Here is a 20503-nt window from a genome sequence, read left to right as displayed (position 1 = left end):
ATAGACTGGAACACCGCTATGAGAAATGTATCAGCCTTGGAGGAGATTATGTTGAGAAATAAAAAAAAAAAATTTTTAAAAACCTTGTTTTTCTTGGTCAGGCCGGAAACTTATCAATCCACCCTCGTATATACAATATATTAATAAATCGGTCTATAACATTCTACGACGTTTTCCGATTTCCAATTTCCATTGTTGCCGGCCATTCCATTTTTCTTCTTCCAGTAGTCTCTCTCGCCTCCTCATTAATCAGCTGTTCCTGGGTTTTAGTTTTTCATTTCTGCCGGTCGGTGTCCATCATAAAACTTGTTCTGGTAACCACTGGATTCCTGTTCTGCGTACGTGGCCATACCATCTTGTTGTTTTCTTCTTATGTTTTCGATTATATCATGAGGGACCTCTATGATTTCTCTAATTCGTTCATTTGGAATCTCTTCTGGTCTAAATTTTCCAGTGGCTCTTTTCCAAAAATCTATTTCTATCACTCTAAGCATTCATCCCTACCTGTCTTTTAGAGTACAAACTCCACTACTATATGTCACTATAATACTTGATGATGTTATTATAAATTCTGTGCTGGTTCTTAGATTTTCGTCTTTCACTTCTGTCGGTCGGTGTCCATCATAAAACTTGTTCTGGTAACCACTGGATTCCTGTTCTGCGTACGTGGCCATACCATCTAAGTTGTTTTCTTCTTATGTTTTCGATTATATCATGAGGGACCTCTATGATTTCTCTAATTCGTTCATTTGGAATCTCTTCTGGTCTAAATTTTCCAGTGGCTCTTTTCCGAAAATCTATTTCTATCACTCTAAGCATTCATCCCTACCTGTCTTTTAGAGTACAAACTCCACTACTATATGTCACTATAATACTTGATGATGTTATTATAAATTCTGTGCTGGTTCTTAGATTTTCGTCTTTCACTTCTGTCGGTCGGTGTCCATCATAAAACTTGTTCTGGTAACCACTGGATTCCTGTTCTGCGTACGTGGCCATACCATCTAAGTTGTTTTCTTCTTATGTTTTCGATTATATCATGAGGGACCTCTATGATTTCTCTAATTCGTTCATTTGGAATCTCTTCTGGTCTAAATTTTCCAGTGGCTCTTTTCCGAAAATCTATTTCTATCACTCTAAGCATTCATCCCTACCTGTCTTTTAGAGTACAAACTCCACTACTATATGTCACTATAATACTTGATGATGTTATTATAAATTCTGTGCTGGTTCTTAGATTTTCGTCTTTCACTTCTGTCGGTCGGTGTCCATCATAAAACTTGTTCTGGTAACCACTGGATTCCTGTTCTGCGTACGTGGCCATACCATCTAAGTTGTTTTCTTCTTATGTTTTCGATTATATCATGAGGGACCTCTATGATTTCTCTAATTCGTTCATTTGGAATCTCTTCTGGTCTAAATTTTCCAGTGGCTCTTTTCCGAAAATCTATTTCTATCACTCTAAGCATTCATCCCTACCTGTCTTTTAGAGTACAAACTCCACTACTATATGTCACTATAATACTTGATGATGTTATTATAAATTCTGTGCTGGTTCTTAGATTTTCGTCTTTCACTTCTGTCGGTCGGTGTCCATCATAAAACTTGTTCTGGTAACCACTGGATTCCTGTTCTGCGTACGTGGCCATACCATCTAAGTTGTTTTCTTCTTATGTTTTCGATTATATCATGAGGGACCTCTATGATTTCTCTAATTCGTTCATTTGGAATCTCTTCTGGTCTAAATTTTCCAGTGGCTCTTTTCCGAAAATCTATTTCTATCACTCTAAGCATTCATCCCTACCTGTCTTTTAGAGTACAAACTCCACTACTATATGTCACTATAATACTTGATGATGTTATTATAAATTCTGTGCTGGTTCTTAGATTTTCGTCTTTCACTTCTGTCGGTCGGTGTCCATCATAAAACTTGTTCTGGTAACCACTGGATTCCTGTTCTGCGTACGTGGCCATACCATCTAAGTTGTTTTCTTCTTATGTTTTCGATTATATCATGAGGGACCTCTATGATTTCTCTAATTCGTTCATTTGGAATCTCTTCTGGTCTAAATTTTCCAGTGGCTCTTTTCCGAAAATCTATTNGGCGGTACCGGCCGGTTTGTATTGTCTAATGACAAAAAAGCTGTAATTGTTGTATATAAAGACATTCTATAGTATATTTACTATCAGCATTGTACCCGTGCGAAGCTTAGTGTACAAATAATACCATTAAACTAATTCCTTAACTCCTATCCCGGTATGTTTGTGTGTTTGAAGAAGTTTCACTTTAGTAGCGTGTTGTATAATTACACGTTGATATTTTTTTTAAATATAGGTAAGCTTTTCTCCGTTTGTCATTTCAAAGATTTTATGAAAATTCATGGCATATTTCATGATTTCCACGCAATGAGTATCCACTCTACCTTTACTGCAAGTGATAGCTGTGCCTGTTTTTGATTGAGTAAAGGCGAAAAATGTTAATGATGAAGAGCTTCTGGGTTTTTCTGCCGTTATCGAATTCTATTTGCAAACGTTTCGTCATGCTTAATAGATGGCATCTTCAGTGCTTCACGATGTATGATCGGCCGCGGATTCAGCCACAGCAGAAAAAACCCAGAAACTCATTATCATCAATTAGACACCGGTCATGAAANGAATATGGGAAGATTAGCTCAGGATAGGAAACACTGGAGGTATGTGTCCAACCAGTCTTAGGACTGACGACTTTATAATGATGACATCAGTATAATATGAGAGATGGGTGTTTCAGAATGGCGAAAAATTGTATGTTTTGATGTCAAACGGAATTAAAGGAAATACTGTTTAATAATACGAAAAAATATTATACCATATTATCAAAAGTATATTTATATATCTATTTGGCTCCAAACCTTGAAATAAAATTTATATATTTTGACTCTGATGTTTCATTATTTTATTAACTGTAGGTATCTATCTACACTGCTAATATTCGTTTCAAAGCTCTCATTTCCTTTAAGCTTCCTAATATCTCCCATTATTATTAATATTATTGATAACATGTCAAAAATGCAAATAAAACGATTTTATACTAAGAAGGATATACACCTTTACTGATACGTCTTGCTATGAAGAAGTATTAGGAGAATAAAGGGCGTTAAGGAAGTCAATTAGTAAATTCAACCTTTTCAAACGTGGATGACTGATTAGAGACATTTTAGAATCAGAAACAGGAGTTAGGAGGAGCAGAGGTAGTCCTAGATTAGATTACTGTTCACAATTAGACATTTAGGCAATTCTGGACTCTACTGCCCGTGTAATTTCAGAAGATAAAAAAGTCCCTTTCGTAGGTGAACCTTTCACATTATTGCTACAAGAGAATCCTTTTTTGTAGTTTCACTTAGCACATTTACTTTGGCTTGTTTTGTAATGCCGTAACTACACACATTTCTGGGATCAACAACTAATGTCAGAAAAGCTTCCGAAATAAGCGTTAGCAATAAGTAACCATTCACATTTTTGCAACTATATTTTCGCGGAATTTCCAGACATAATATTATTGGAAAAGCAGTAAAAGGAACGGTTATTTACAACTACCTACCATAAAAAGTAGAGTTTCGCTGCAGTACAATCAATAAATTGCCTTTCGCTGAAACGTTTGCCAAGTTTGAGACGCTATTCGGAAAACTATTTTTGGACGGGGAAGTTATAGTATGAATATAAAAAATTACACCAGAACGCTTATACCAAAAATTTATTTAAAGCAGCAGATTAACTGCTGTATGACATTCTATTTTAATATCTATTAAAAAATCTGNCTCCTATTCATTACTCTAAACCGTTTAACTACAACGAACGTTCTGATAATCTAAATTGCTGATGAGGCAATAAAATGCGATAATTGTTTGGATGAAAGGGGAGGGAGAGGAGTGGGTAGAATGTTGTGAGGATTGAACAAATGTTTGTAGATGGGGGTTGAATGTTGAAAAATTGAACGTAAGCTAATCTAACCCAACGATAGTGTTTACCTTCCAATGTTTTTACATGTCGGCATTTTGTCCCATCGAGATTTCAGGTTTTCGGAATTTTGACTATCGGACTTATAAGTACCACCATCTAGGACCCACAGGAGATCATAATTATTTAATTTAGAAATTCGAAAAAGGTTGTTAGAGGTGTATGTTTGGAGTACGGCGCTATACGGGTGCGAAATATGAACAGTAGTCGCGACGGAAAAGAAAAGGTTAGAAGCGTTCGAAATGTGGTGTTACAGGCGAATGATGAGGATACCACGGATAGAGAAAATTATAAATGAATGGGTATTAGAAAGAGTAAGAGAACAGAGGACTCTATGGAAGTCAGTAAGAAATAGGCGAGCTAGGTTAGTAGGACATCTTCTCAGACATGAACGTCTAGTCAGAGACGTATTAGAGGCAGAACGGATGTTAGGAGGGGTACAGATAGACCTAGATTGGATTATTGTTCGCAAACAGTTAAGGATATGAGTTGCTCTAGCATTAGGGAAATGCGAAGATTAGCTCAGGATAGGAAAAAATGGAGCTACGTGTCTAACCAGTCTTAGGACTGACGACCTTGTGATGATGATGAGCAAAGGAAACTATGCTACCATCAACTGTAGAATAAGAAAAAATGGAATTTAATTTCAATTGATTCACTGCAATAGTATATCAATGTATTAAAATAGATATAATTTCTTTTTCCAACAGGATTATATTGGTTTTTTAACGACCTCCGCTTTAGAAAAATATGCAGTTGTTAGACGCTCCGATTCTGTAGACAATAGGTACGTTCAACAATTGCTAAAAATTGATATCACAATGTAATAATTAAGAGTATACATATACCCATTATCTTTTATTATTATAGGTTGGCAAGGTATGTAGTACTAGAAATAAATTGCTACGTAAGAGCACTTTATTGTATACATTGGTTAAATACCGCATCAAAAGATGAACTTCATCTCGATCTAAGAAGAATTTTTGACATGTACATAAAGATCATGAAGCTACCCAGATACAGAAAAGCTTTACAAGGTAATTTATTTGAACTATAATTATACCCTTATTTGATGTATATCATAGTAGTGCCTATTTTTCAGTTTTTGCGAAATTATCAAAACTGAAATACACGCATATCTACCTTTTTCAATCCCTTCTGAACGAAATCGTCCATGAAGATGAGTTTACAAAACTCTGGAAGAAGATAAGCCATGATAGCCATGAAGACCTGGAAGATATAACTGATTACGACATTTGGAGCGCGCCTAGTAAAGTTTTAGATGATAACAAGAATAGATATAAGAAGAACAAGAAAAAGCAAGAAGCGGAAAGCATTAAAGTACAAACGCCTACTATTAGAAATCAATTTAAAGATGACCTTTCACCAATTATCACAAACAGCCAACCAATTATTAATTTTCATGACAAGAAAGCATCAACAACACATCACCATTCAGTTGACTCTATATTAAGTGCTCTTAAAAATGTCACTAGAAATATCAGTCTTTTGCAAGAACGAAAACGAAGTAAACGTCGAAATGAAGAAGAAGGTTGTAATTGCAGAAAGTACGTAAAGGGAAACACCACACACACAACTCCAAGTAAGCCAGCTGATGAATGCACGCTTTGGTTACATGGCTATAAATACTACATTTTGAATCTCCAATGAGTTGCGTATGAACTATTAATCACAACAACTAATGTTTATGATTGTAGTGATTTGTGAGTTGCATCGTGCTGATATAATTACCATGCAAAAGCAAAATAAACTTTTATCCTAAAAAATTGCTTTATTTATCCTTTAACTGTTGGCTTTTTATCTTTTATCAGTACTTGAATATGGTGGTAAACTCAGCCCAAGGCTGCACATTGGTTAGGAGAGTCGTAATTTTACTTATGTTTAATAACTATCAGTGCTCCTATTGCACTATTATTACTCTTATCTAACTATTTTCTGTGTAATTAATACTTCTATTATTAACTAATTATCAATTCATCACTATATGACCATTCTGTCACTTCTTCGCTTCATCTTCGCATTTTAACTTCTCGAACTCTCCACTCGAAAAAAAAACTCTTGGGTGTTTCGTTCCCACCAGCCAGTATTGCTGGTGGGCGGGCAGTCCCTTCGGACTACGCCGGAAGGTAGGGCGGAAGGGCCTCTTCAGCCTGCTTTCAGGAATCGTGGGAATGGGTGGGTGGTGGTTCGGGTGAGAAAGATGAGACGGACGAAATGAAGACAGAAAAGAATGAAAGATTATCTGTGGAATATTATTGCCTCAGCATTTGCCTAAGTGATCCAAGGAAACCACAGAAAAACTTGGACCCAGGCAGACGGAGCCGGAATTGGTCTAAACCTCTAGGCCATGCCGATTGGTTCTTTGACAAGAATTTGGGACATCAACGCGAGCGAACCCACGAGTAAAATCTTTTATGAAATGTTATACATATGTTACATTGTCAGGGGTACAGAAAATGACATAGGACACCTTTTATCCAGAAAATAATACTGTTCCAAAGGGATAGAGAAAATTCGTTTTATGTGGTCGACGATGATCTTCTTTAGCACAGCGTCTTTAGCACATCAACGCGAGTGATGATGCCAGTAAAATTTATCATGAAATTTTGTATACCCATTGTTAAGGGTACAGAAGGTGACATAGGGCATCTTCTATCTAGAAAAAAACAACGTTCCTGAGGGAGAGAGTTTCCTAGATAATTAGAAAAAGAACTAAATCGCAATCATAACTTAGCTTATTTTAAAAAATATTAATTTATTTTATATCTACTGTCCGTTTAAAACGAAAGAGTTTTCTCTTTTCATTCGATGTGACAGTTACCTTATGGCCGCACCTGTCCTTCACATGTCCTTACACGATTGTATACATCATACGACGTTGTGTCGATCGGTCGTATCGTCGATTTTCTAACGCGATAAAACCGTTAAACGAAGCTTATAATTTTTGTAAGGAATTGTGCGTACAGCCAGTGAATCGTTCTTGTTTATTCGAATGAGGACGATCTTATCGTCGACACGAACATATGCGAACGTATTATACTTGTATGCGACTTGTCCATATGTTAATCGACTTATTCGCTGCAACGTTTTATATGAGCGTTAAAGATGTACAAGGAGATAATTATATAAAAAGAGCGAGAAGTTATATCTTAAATTTTATCTTTGGAGATTCCAAAAAAATCACTCTTCAACGTAGTACTTACTGGCATTTCATTATTAAAGATCAGCTGAACATTTACGTTTTATGTATGAATATGCAACCAACTATACAGCTCTGAAGACATTTAGACCCGCTCACTGTTTCCCCGTTATTTTTTTCGAATTGGAATACGTCAAAAGACTACCCTTTAATTAAAGATTCGTATTAAAAGAAAACGTCTTGGAAATTTAATGTATATAGGCCTATGACATAATTCGATGTTTTAATTGAACCTTTTAATAGAAAATACCACAAATGGCGTGGTAAACGCCATCTGTAGTACGATGCTACATTTTAGGATTACGTATGCTCCAACAAGGTCCATTTAAATATATGGATATCTACTTGCTGAAACGAGAATGAGATCCAAAAAGATCGAAATCGCGATCCGCAGTTTCGACAGAATACAAACCACTTCGAATTATTTTATTAAAACTGGTTTTGGTCTTGGTTTTGAATTTTCGCAAGACTGTCTGTAAACTAGCAAGACTAAAATCAAGATGAAACGAACAAGGCCAAAATTAAAAACAAAACCGAATATGGAAGACCAAGACTAAACTACCCCCGGGAGGATTTATGAGTTAAACTATTTGAAGTAATTTTGATATTGGAACAAAACTCTAAAAACGTGTATAGCATCGTGAGTGGTGATGAATAGTGGATTTACTCAAAATAAACGCTAGTAGCCTGTTTGGGTGTTGCAAGGTCAAGAAAACCAATAAAAGATGGTAACTACAATTGTTTCCAAAGCTGGTCATGCAGTAGCAATTCCTCTGTAATATCAAATAACTGCTACTGTCAATATTTGTTTACCGAAAGTCATCGCTATACGAGGGTGGATTGATAAGTTTCCGGCCTAACCAAGAGATGACGCCACTAGGCCTACCTTGAGGTGACATTCTATAGTACCATCCTTGGANCGTTTGTCATTTCAAAGATTTTATGAAAATTCATGGCATATTTCATGATTTCCACGCAATGAGTATCCACTCTACCTTTACTGCAAGTGATAGCTGTGCCTGTTTTTGATTGAGTAAAGGCGAAAAATGTTAATGATGAAGAGCTTCTGGGTTTTTCTGCCGTTATCGAATTCTATTTGCAAACGTTTCGTCATGCTTAATAGATGGCATCTTCAGTGCTTCACGATGTATGATCGGCCGCGGATTCAGCCACAGCAGAAAAAACCCAGAAACTCATTATCATCAATTAGACACCGGTCATGAAAGCCTACGAACTACTGCGAAAAATGTTTTCAAGGTTTTTGTTTTTTATTGGAATGGCTAGGTGGTGAATTAGCTTATGTGATTTTGCTGGTAAAGTATCAAAAGAAACAGTGTATCGCTATAGTCCTCATTTCTAAGTTGATGTATTTTATATCTTCATGAATTTATATCATTTTATGGAAGAGAAATGAATTATAAAACATATTATTTTATTCAAATATTGTCAATCTTCCTCCGATACTTCATCTAACACAAAAATTGCTTTAAATCTATATAAATATAAAAATTCATTGCTTTCACCCTCATGAATCCCAAATTCTCTATACACCCTTGAAGGAAATGTGTAAAAGTTTCTTATTTATTTTCGTTCCACCGTTAGCACTAATAAAAGAATTGCGCCTCGGGTAGTTAGTTGACGAAATCGTATAGAACCGAAAAACAAAAGAGGAAATATTTCTTGATGGAAAGTTAACAACTACGGTTCTCATGATAGTCACAGAAAAGCTATTCCAATTTCTGAGCAGATACATGAATAGGGAATTTGGGAGATGATTCCAAAATGAAACATTCATGAAATAAATTGTATTTCTAATAGAAACTGATTTCTTCAGTGCTATGTTTCTGAGTAAAAACTAAATCCGTCCAATCAAAAAACAATTTCGTAAAGATTAGTAACAAAATACAGTGAATTTCATTTATAACGACCTTGGTTATAGCGACCATTTTGCTATAGCGAGATTAAATCTAAGTCCCTTGAATTTAAGTCATACTTTATTAGAAAATTCATGTGGCAATAGCGATTTCGGATATAACGCCGAGTTCCGGTGTAGCGACCGTTTTTAATACAGCATTTGTAACAAATCTCTATAAATCCCATGAAGATACAGCGACCGGAGTCGGCCACCAAAGACACAAAGAACTTTCTTATGTTTTATTTACATCCATACTGATGGTCAGCAAGAGTGGTGACCTTTACCGTTTGTTTATAAATATTAGCCAGGTAGATAGGTAAGCGTGTACGTTAAAATGGTTCAGTTACAAAGTGGTTATTCTGAATAGTAACTGGGTTTAGTAAACTTTTGAATAGTATAGTATAACTCCTACATGCATACTTATTGTTAAAAAAAANTGTAGCGACTGTTTTTAATAAATCATTTGTAACAAATCTCTAGAAATCCGAAATCCACTGTAATTCCAAAAAAAAAAACAAAACGTTGAATCATTTTTACTACTAAATAATAACATAAAACCCGCTATAAAAAACGCTGGTTACGTAGAAGCGACATCTATCAAACCAAATGCAGCAATCACCTGTCAATCTACATTGGCCAAAATAGTACGTTTATACGAATGGGTTGAAAGAACATATTATATTTTATTCAAAATAAAAGCGTCTTCTATTATACAGTACGAAAAAATGTTATCAATAGCTCAACAATTTGTTCTTGTCTAGATTAAAACCATCTCAGTATTACACACTGACTAAACCTGTCGAAGCATTTGCGGTTTCATCCGTACAATTGAAAATGCAATTTTCATAACCTCTCGGGTGTGAATGTATTTTCCCTTGCTTCTTGCACTTCTTAGAATATTGTTCACAATAGTAGATGTGTGTGCACCGTTTATGTGAAAAGATTCTTAACAGATTATGACATTCCAATAATTAAAGTGCATGCCTCGGAGCTTTGTTCCATTTCTACGGTTTCGTATAATGTTCTGCATCAGCATTCGTCAAACACATTTTAACACGCTGTCATGTGTGGCGTAAAAACATAAGTACAGTAGAACTTGGTTATAACGTTGATATCTTGACGTAATAACCGGGTGTCGTTATTAACGGAAGTTTGCACAATACGAATTTACAACATTTAAACACATTTGGCACTAACTAATATGTCCTCTATAATGGTAAAATGCCAATATTTTTTTATTTGTGTTATTGCCAACTCAAAAAAATATTGCTCTTAAAATGAACCGATTCTGATAAAACTTTATAGGCATCAATCTATTACTCATATTAGTTAATATTGACAATAGTACTGGTAAATAAATTCTCTGAAAGTTTGCAGAATATGATATATAAAGTTTTGGGCAAACAGTCTAAATTACTTCTATATTTCCTTGTTATTGCCTTTTAACTTGAAGGGCAAGCTAATTCTCGAAAACATCTCCGTATTTACGAAGAGAAAGAATAAAGATAAACGATGCGATATCTAATTCTTGAACGTGAAACGATAAATGGTTAATTTTTCGTATTTTCAATACGAAAAACCTACCAGTGGATTCAATCCAAGCAAGGAGGAGTTAGAGATAGCTTTAAACAAAATGGAAGCGGTATTGACAAAACAGTATTGTATGAAAATAAATAAAAATAAAACAAAAATACTGGTATACAAGGAAAAAAGAAGGGAAAGAGCGAATATAAAGATAGGAGATGGAATATTAGAAGAAGTGACTGATTTAAGGTATCTAGGAAGTCAGATAATCAGATAAGTCAGGACAGAAGGAGTAGTAGGGATATAAAGTAGAGGATACCGCAGGGTCGAGTCGCCTTCAGTAAAAAGAATTCACTTGTATGCTCGCGAACGATTAATTTAGAAATTCGAAAAAGATTGTTAAAGTTGTATGTTTGGAGCGCTGTACGGGTGCGAAACCTGGACGGTGGACGCGACGCAAAGAAAAAGGTTAGAAGAATTCGCATTGTGATGTTATTATGAGGATACTGTAGGTAGACCTTCATGTCTGAGAAGGTATCCTACTAACCTATCTCGAATATTTCTTATTGACTTCCATAGAGTCCTCTGTTTTCATATTCTTTCTAATACCTTTTCATTTATAATCTTCTCTATTCACGGTATCCTCATCAGTCGTATGTAACATCACATTTCAAACGCTTCTACGTTTTTCTTTTTCGCTGAGTCCATCGTCCACGTTTCGCGTTAGTACGCGCCGTGCTCTAGACTTACACATTTATAACAATCTTTTCCGAATTTCTAAATATCTAAATTAACCATCCGTTGTTTCAATAAAGCTTAATATATTAATAATCCGAAATATATTTCAGTAACAAGATTACTGATGACATTATTAGAGTTTGGCCTATTTAGAGTGTTCTGGAACACAATCAAAATTCTTTCAGTTTTCTGTATTAGCAAGTTTGTAATTTAATCATAAAAAATCGTTTTTGATGGAAGATAAAGACTTTACATTATAAACACCGAAAATTATGCATGCACTGTGCAAATGTAATTATAAATGATGATTAGGAAAACAATGCATAGGATGCTGAATAATTAAGCTTTCGAAAACTTCATGAAAAGATGTGTGCAGAGCATTTATTGTGAGTAATTCCTTTGCTTATTCGACGAAGGCAATTTTCGACGTAAATTGCTTTGCTACTGGATGCTATGTCTGATCCGAGTGCGCCTAGCTCGATGATGGTTGGACGCAAAAACCAATTAAATCCTTTAATTATGAAGGCACTAAGAATCTACTAGGCAATTTCCATCTAGTGAGCAATGATTAACTGGGTCGTAACTGAATTTCGCTGTTCATATATTTCAGACAAGTTAGCACATTTTCCGAATCTAAAATTGCACATTTAATTTGGGTTTGGTTTGATAATTGCATTTTTTTTTTTCATAAATTGAATTTGAACTCGTTGGAAAAGTATGACTTTTATATTACTGAAATAGTTGAAATATCGAGGTTATTAGTTATTTCTTAAACTAATTAATAGGTACATTATCCAGGGTAACATAAGAAGTCCGTTTGACGCAAAATCCATTTAAATCCTTTAGTTAAAAAACACACTAGTAATTTACTACTGAATCAACTGGATCTAGCGGTTTAGAGTAGGCAATAGGCCCCCCGGACCACAGAAAACCAAGAACTGTACTACCAAAAATATTTTGAAAGTCAATTACTCAAATAAATTATTTAAAAAATACTTTTCTGTCAATAACAAGGTATGTTTAAGATATGAGCACCACCCTTATTGTCCTTTTTTCTGGACCTCGACTATCACCCACCCATTCCCACAATTTTTAAATAGAGCCTGAAGAAGATCTTCCAATCTATCATCGGACAGACTGTCACAACTAATAGGAATGAGATACGCGAAAGCTTCATTTTCTTTATGGTATTTATGGTATTGATAGAAGAGTATAGTATGAAAATTAATAAAAACAGAACAAAATTGTTGGTATGTAAGGGATGCGAATGTAGACTTAGAAATGATATTGAAATATGATATGATAAACGAGAAAAAGCTGCTGATTTTCAATAATCATTAGGAAGTTAGATAACTTAGGATGGAAATAACACTAGAGATATAAAACAAAGAATTGAGCCGTCCGGTCGCTTAAAAAAACACTTTTTTGTTAGAAATTGGTTAATTGGAAATTCGATTATTTAAGAAGTGTGTTTGAAGTTTCGGCTCTATATGAGTTCGAAATATGATGTTACATAAGAATGGTGAGGTTACCGTGGATGGAGAAGGTTAGAAACGAAGAGGTTTTAGAAATAGCGGGAGACCAGAACGCGCCGTGGAAGTCCTACAAGAAATAGGCGAGATAAGTTGGTAGGACACCTTCTAAGGCATGCAGGGCTAGCTAAAGACATTAGAAGCAGAGGCAAGAGTTAAGAGGACTAGTGAGTTATGTTCCAGTTTTAGGCAAAGCGAAGATTAGCTCAGGATTGGAATGAGTGAATGGCCATATCCAACCAATCTTTGTGTTGACGACCTTGTGATCATGATGATAGCTATCTGTATATAGATGTATTTCAAAATGCGAAGAGCAGACCTTTTTGCATTCATGTTGTACAATTTAAAAACATTGACTCGACTGTTAACTGTGGAAGATGACGGTCAGACGGTCAACATTTTTAGTGAGATGTAGAAATCAATGACAGGCGGATATTGGTCATTGCACAATACAAGACGGTGGCCCACGAGATTTAAAACTACCTCTACTATTTATTCATAGCATATTTTACTTTGGTCATGTGCGCTGTATCAAAAATCCTATTTTAGACATTCTGCCTTGAAAAGAGTCCTCATAGGGCTTAAGGTTAACATGTTTACACTCGACTTCATACGAGTGTATCTTCTAATATAATAAATTTGACTCACGATAAGTATACTTTTCGTTTACTTTCTGTAGCGATGTGATCTTCAGTTTGACCGGCGCAAAGTAGAAAAGAACAGCACTAGGCCAGAAAAGGAAGGAGACAACTCTCGGCCAAACTCTTAACCGGTGAGGAGCGTATGATTCGTACAGTATTGCACGGACAAATTGACCATTTTATCCACTAAAATTGCATTGCTCAAATGTGTTGTTATTGGTACCATTTACTACTGAAAATATCAACAAAATGTTTATTTATATGTGAAGACATATTAAACTCTTTAACGCTTGTTTTCGACTCGTACTACTATTCATGATTGAACAAAACTTTTGGCAGGTACTGTATGAAAAAGTATGTTTAATGAACAATAGTCGAGAGTATAATGAGCTTTTTTCTCCCTACCTACGATTTTGCCAGCACTCATACAAGACATTGGAAGGAGCAATTCACTAGAGAAAGTAAATTAAGTATATTTTTTTACTGTAATTAAACGACAACTGTATTAAACTGTAATGCAGATATCTCAGTATTTCGTAGTTGTTTTGAAATTATTCTTTTGTTTTTGCACAAGCGGCCGGTTAATTGTGTTTTGCAGGAAGTGTTTGAAGGCACACGGACTTGTGTTTCTATTATGACTAGTCGCGAACTGTGATAGCCAAATAAAGCAAAAATTCGTCGCTTCATTTCTATTCACACACCACATATCATTCGACTTTTCTTTGTGCATGCTAATTAGCTCACGGTCGGTCGGTATTGTGCATTGTCAAGGAAAGTAATAGCAGACACATTGGTGCTAAATACGTACATATTGTGAACATTAACTCAAAATTATGCACACGATTTGTCTGTATGTCGATACCAGTACACAAATAAACTAAGTACAGTCTATTTAACTGAAAATGGCAAGAAATTTAGAAAGAACTTACCGAATTTCCCGGAAAAGGACTAATCTGGATGAGGCCAATTTTGTGCCCATCTTCTGCAAAATAATTCAAACAATTAGATCTTTGAAAGGTGAAATTTTTACATGCATATTCATCATCATCATCATCATCATAAGATCGTCAGTCTTAAGTTTGGTTGGACACGTATCTCCGATCTCCTTAACTATTAGTGAACAGTAATCTAGTCTAGATCTAACTCTAAAACATTAGGAAGGAGAAGTTAGCGTTTGATTTATTCTATTTTTTCCTAAGATTGGTAATATGAAGCGCGGCGCTGTACGGGTGCGAAAAATGGACGGGCGCGGCGGAAAAGAAAAGATTAAAAGCGTTCGAAATGTGGTGTTACATGCGAATGATGAGGATACCGTGGAGACAGAAGGTTAAAAATGAAGAGGTATTAGAAAGAATAGGAGAACAGAGGGCTCTATGGAAGTCAATAATAAATAGGCGAGATAGGTTGCTAGGACACTTTCGCAGGCATGAAGGGCAAGTCAAAGACAAGAAATTTCACGGAAATGTGAAGATTAGCTCAGGATAGGAAAGAGTGGAGGTGCGTGTCCAAATAGTTTTAGGACTGACGACCTTATGATGATAATGATGATGATAATAATAATATGTTTTCCTGGTACTTCTAAATTAGACAACCGAAACTAACAACAACCTAACTTCCATGGGGTGCATGCATAACCATATAAAAAAGGATGTACCGACTGATTAATTTGAAAATTGATAAAGATTTTAATATTCTTTTTTAATGAAATAAATAAATCGAAAAAGAGATTCAAACTTAGATGCTGCATATTAAATCTTATTTTCTTGTTTTAATGATATCTTGGTCAATGTTCTAAAACAATTAATAACTTATTAAAGCTAAAAGATACCACTAGGGCAATTTTATATTCGAATGAGGTAATTTTTCAACACTTCACACCTTAATTATAAATGATTTCGCGGTGCTAACTTCGCCTTATTCGAAAAGTAGGCTCCTGCTTTATTTAGAGTTTAATTAAACTGTAAGTTCACTATCTAGTTAGCGTTGTTTGTTGATTAAGAATTAAAGTTAATGTTTAGATAATTTATTTTTGGTAACTACAAAGAAGGTTCCAACAAGGTCCACCGCTTGGTTTAAGCTCAGAACTTATAATCAAAAGCTTTTGTAGCTGCAACTTGGTTGTATTTTAAAAATGAAATACGTAAGTTTTCCATCGACTTTATAAATTTAATCAGATCTTTTCAAAGTATGTCCGAAACTTTTGCGGATCGAGTTATATGATAGCGTACCATTATCTATTAATAGTTTTAACTCAGAAATAACCATCAGACTGACGTCAATTCAATTAAAAAGGACGATAAAGTTTATGTTACCTAAATAAAAGGAAAAACTACTAGAGCTATTTCAATTAAACTTATTGCCGGTTAGATAATGAAAGTACTTCTTTACTGTGTGTTTAGTAATGACTATTTATTGTTCTATTCCTTATGGTTTGTGGTTAAGAGGGTGAATACCAGGAAAAATCTCAAATTATATTAAAAAGTAAGGTAATTGTCTACATGATGTCTAACCCCCGAGGGGGGTGGGGGTGGGTGGGATCGAAAGAGGAGGTCTCCCCCACCACTGTACCATAAAAAGTTCGTGGCGGTCTCACCCCCATAAAAAGTTATGGGGGTTAGATGGGGGTGAGGGTAGGGGGGATCGAAAGAGGGTGGTCACCTGAGTAAAACCCCATAAAAAATTTGCGGCGGTCTCACCCCCATAAAAAGTTATGGGGGTTGAAAGTTGATTATTTTGACAATTTTCATACACTATAATTCAAATAAAATTCAATAAAAAAAATATTTTCAAGCGGGTGGAGGTGGGGGATCGAAAGAGGGTGGTCACTTGAACAAAACCCGATAACCTAACCTAACCTACCCTATTGATAAAGATATTTAAATAATGTTTTATATAACTTTCTCAATATTTTTATGTATTTTTCATTAGTTTTACCTTTGAATATTGTTTAAGAATGACTATATAAATATTTACATGCCTAGAAATGTATAAAAATTGGCATATTTATTAACTTTGAATCCCCATAACTTTTTATGGGGGTGAGACCGCCACGAACTTTTTATGGTACAGTGGTGGGGGAGACCTCCTCTTTCGATCCCGCCATCATCTAGACCTTTATTAAAAGTAATAACATAAATTAATAGTAAGATTTTTTATCCATTTCTTCCCCTTATTTTAGATAAAGTTAACTAAAGAATCTAGGCTCTCAAGGGTTGATAGATTTTTTATTTGTGTGAAGAACTAATACCGACGTTTCGCTTCTATTTGTGTGGTTGTATCAAGGTGTAGATTCTTTAGTTAATATAAGATAAGTACAGGTTCCAAATAGTTCGGTGCTAGTTACGTTGTGTAAATAAACAATGAGTTAAAACAGCACAATTATAAACAAAATAATAAATAATTAGATAGTTAAAAGCTAACACTGACTGAAAGACAACACGACTATAAATGAAATACCCATATACATCAGATGCTAATGTTTATGAAATCAATAGATAGATTTATCAGTAAATCACCAATTGAATTTCAAATTGATTACCGACTAATCCATGCAAAGCACAAACTGAAATGATCAGTTCGTAGTTACTTCATTAGCCGATTTTATCCTCCGATTAGCATTTATAGGTTCAAGGTTTTTAAAACCTTCGAGGTAGAAGAAAAATTTAATTGAGTAGCTATGTAAATAAACGAATTTTAATAAAATTTTCATTTTTGGTTGTTGGTATTATCAACAGGATGACGTTGATTCACAACAAGATTAGGTTAAAGGAAAATCCAGGAAGAACAGGATAATATAACATTGACCGAATTAATTTTCTGTGTAAACAAATTAATTTTAATAGAATTTTGATTTTTGGTTGTCGACACAGAGGGAAAAGAGGACTCTATGGAAGTCAATAAGAAAAAAGCGGGATAGGTTGGTAGGACACCTTCTCAGGCATGAAGGGTTAGTTAGAAGGATATTCGAAGCAGAAATAGGAGTTAAAATGAGTAGAAGTAGACCTGGATTAGATGACTATTCAAAAATAGATAAGGATATGGGATGTTCCAGTTTTAGAGAAATGCAAAGATTACCTCAGGATAGGAAAGAGTGGAGGAACGTGTCCAACCAGTCTTAGGACTGACGACCTTATGATGATGATGATGATGATGATGATGTCGGTATCATCAACAGCATGAGACTGATTTGCAATAGGATTAGATTAAAGAAGAATCCATGAAGAACAGGATAATAAAATATTGACTCAATTAAGTATTTGTGTAAACAAACGAATTTTAATAAAATTTTTAGTTTTGGTTGTTGCTGATTTCACAACCGGGTTAGGTTATAGAAGAATCCAGGAAGAACAGAATAACAAAACATTGATGATTCGTTCATCCGTATATTTAATTGTGCAAACATAACAGGTCATACCAACATTTTACATGAAAAACGAACTACTCAGAAATAAAGAGAAATTGTATTTGATTAATTGCAATAAGAAGATTCAACTTATTATTCTGTAACAACCTTTAGGCATATATTTATGAAATTTCATAAAATTTTTTAACTTATATTTTTATTCTTTTCAGGTAATTCCAATTTACACTCTGACATGAAGCACCTGTAGGTAAGTATTTATTGGGTTTTTAATAAGTAAATACCTACACATAGGTATGTTGCATTATAAACCCAAGAACACAATCGGCTTTTTTTCGCTCGGAGCAAGGAACAAAAATATTCCACATANATAAAAAAAAAAAATTTTTAAAAACCTTGTTTTTCTTGGTCAGGCCGGAAACTTATCAATCCACCCTCGTATATACAATATATTAATAAATCGGTCTATAACATTCTACGACGTTTTCCGATTTCCAATTTCCATTGTTGCCGGCCATTCCATTTTTCTTCTTCCAGTAGTCTCTCTCGCCTCCTCATTAATCAGCTGTTCCTGGGTTTTAGTTTTTCATTTCTGCCGGTCGGTGTCCATCATAAAACTTGTTCTGGTAACCACTGGATTCCTGTTCTGCGTACGTGGCCATACCATCTAAGTTGTTTTCTTCTTTTGTTTTCTATTACATTATGAGGGACCTCTATGTTTTCTCTAATTCGTTCATTTGGAATCTCTTCTGGTCTAAATCTTCCAGTGGCTCTTTTCCAAAAATCTATTTCTATCACTCTAAGCATTCATTCCGACCTGTCTTTTAGAGTACAAACTCCACTACTGTATGTCATTATAATACTTGATGATGTTATTATTAATTCTGTGCTGGTTCTTCTTAGAGACAGTTAGATCTCACAGTATACTACGATGCTTTCCTACCCTACGTACCTTTTTCTTCTATTTCTTTGTCTAAAGTTCCATTTTGAGTGATTTCTAAACCCAGATACTTTCATTCTTCACAGTGTCGTATACCTAGGTTGTCCAGTTTCGAGAATGAACTTTCATCTGCGATACAAAAAGTAAACAGATTTTTGTCTTCCAGCGGGATATCTATTAGCTTGCACCTTCTTTTCCATGGTTTTTGTACTCGTTCTAAGTATATTTTGAAGCTTTAGTCCTTTATTCGTATCGCTGAGCTTCAAAAACTAACCTCAAATAACGAATCAAGACATTTGAACTTTTAGCAAAACAAAACGTTGAATTATGAGGCCATTCTCCGTACAGTCCTGACCTAAGTCGTAACGGTTTATTTACCTTTCTGAAAATCAAGAATACGTTTCGTGGTCAAAAATTCCAGTCGGCAGAAGAAGCAGTCGACGCCCTCAATAACGTCATTTTGTTTGCGAGTGGAATAACTACTTCCAGAACTGGTTCGAACGTATGCAAAAATGCATTCGTCTTCGTTGAGGATATTTCAAAAAACAATTCAGTCTTTAAAAGCTATCTACTGTTTTATTCCAGTTGCATATATACGTAAAGCTTAAAAGTCAGTCGTCGTAATTGCGGAAACCGAGGTGTCAAATGAAACCGTTTCCTGATGCACCTATTAAAAGCTTCCTAACGATGCTCGATATGCTACGTTACCGAGGCGACGTGAAAAACAATTTTAAATTCGCTTAAAGTATTAAAATGGAAAAACAAAACAATAAAACGGTAGAGAAGATGAGATCTGTACGTGAAGCACTTTCATAAAGAAATTCATTCATGCATGCTTATACATAAGTGATTTTCAATGAGTCGGGTGAAGTCCTGAGGGATCGCGTAGTCTATTCAGGAGGTCTCAATCACTTGAAAATGATATAAGAATACCTAAAATACAGAGTAACACCAATGGTAACGTAGAATTAGATTTTTGCTTCGAAAAATGGGTGAAAAATAGTGACTTTTTAACAGTAGATTAGTGATGATATTACGATAAAAACAAAATGTTTTTGAAAAAACCAATGGTGTCAGTTTTCCATCAATTTTCCATAAATTACATAAAAAAACATTTCAGATTTTTTTTAAAGTGAGACTTCTTTACGCACTGTCTGTCCCTATGTATGCTCAGATCTTTAAAACTACGCAACGGATTTTAATGCGTTTTTTTTAAATAGATAGAGTAATTCAAGAGGAAGGTTTATATGTATAATACATGCACAATATAGTAGAGAAACACTGATAATTTTAGAGGATTGTAATGTGATGTCGTAAATAAACACATTTTTATGAGCTTACATTGCAAACGCTGGCTGAACCCTACGAGATAGATCAAAATAATATACTTACTACAGTATTGTACACCTTAAAATGGTCTACAAAAAAGTTCGTGATGGTATATGTCTATCTCTTAGGGATAACCCACAATAACCATTTGTTTACGAGAAATAACGACTTATTTACGAAGCGATTTTAAACAATACAACATTAATCCTTATCCAATTAAGTACTTTTAAATACATTGTGCATTTAATATAGATCAATATGGCCCTTTACAGCATGTAATTTAAATGAATATTTTCGAAGATATTACA

General features: G+C 34.8%; 2 protein-coding genes and 1 long non-coding RNA gene across 4 annotated transcripts in view; 2 read left to right on the top strand and 1 right to left on the bottom strand.

Annotated features, from left to right (window-relative positions):
• LOC108733397 (microtubule-associated protein futsch) overlaps positions 1-20503 on the top strand; it is a 171475-nt gene that overhangs the window by 46693 nt on the left and 104279 nt on the right. The window lies entirely within an intron of this gene.
• The window catches only part of LOC108733407, a 109875-nt gene that overhangs the window by 48042 nt on the left and 41330 nt on the right, over positions 1-20503 (bottom strand). Inside the window, exon 2 of the long non-coding RNA XR_001937220.1 lies at positions 14496-14548. This is a non-coding gene — a long non-coding RNA (uncharacterized LOC108733407). The remainder of the gene's footprint in view (positions 1-14495; positions 14549-20503) is intronic.
• On the top strand, positions 4747-5726 carry LOC112904163. The gene is made up of 3 exons (XM_025973555.1): positions 4747-4783; positions 4867-5033; positions 5099-5726. Exons 2-3 carry the CDS (start codon positions 4985-4987, stop codon positions 5665-5667), a joined length of 618 nt encoding a protein of 205 aa, XP_025829340.1. The 5' UTR covers positions 4747-4783; positions 4867-4984; the 3' UTR covers positions 5668-5726.

Source organism: Agrilus planipennis, unplaced genomic scaffold (genome assembly GCF_000699045.2).
Source record: "Agrilus planipennis isolate EAB-ADULT unplaced genomic scaffold, Apla_2.0 scaffold49, whole genome shotgun sequence".
Taxonomy (NCBI): domain Eukaryota; kingdom Metazoa; phylum Arthropoda; class Insecta; order Coleoptera; family Buprestidae; genus Agrilus; species Agrilus planipennis.
Note: the sequence above shows the minus strand (reverse complement) of the source record. Positions and strands in the feature narration are given on the sequence as shown.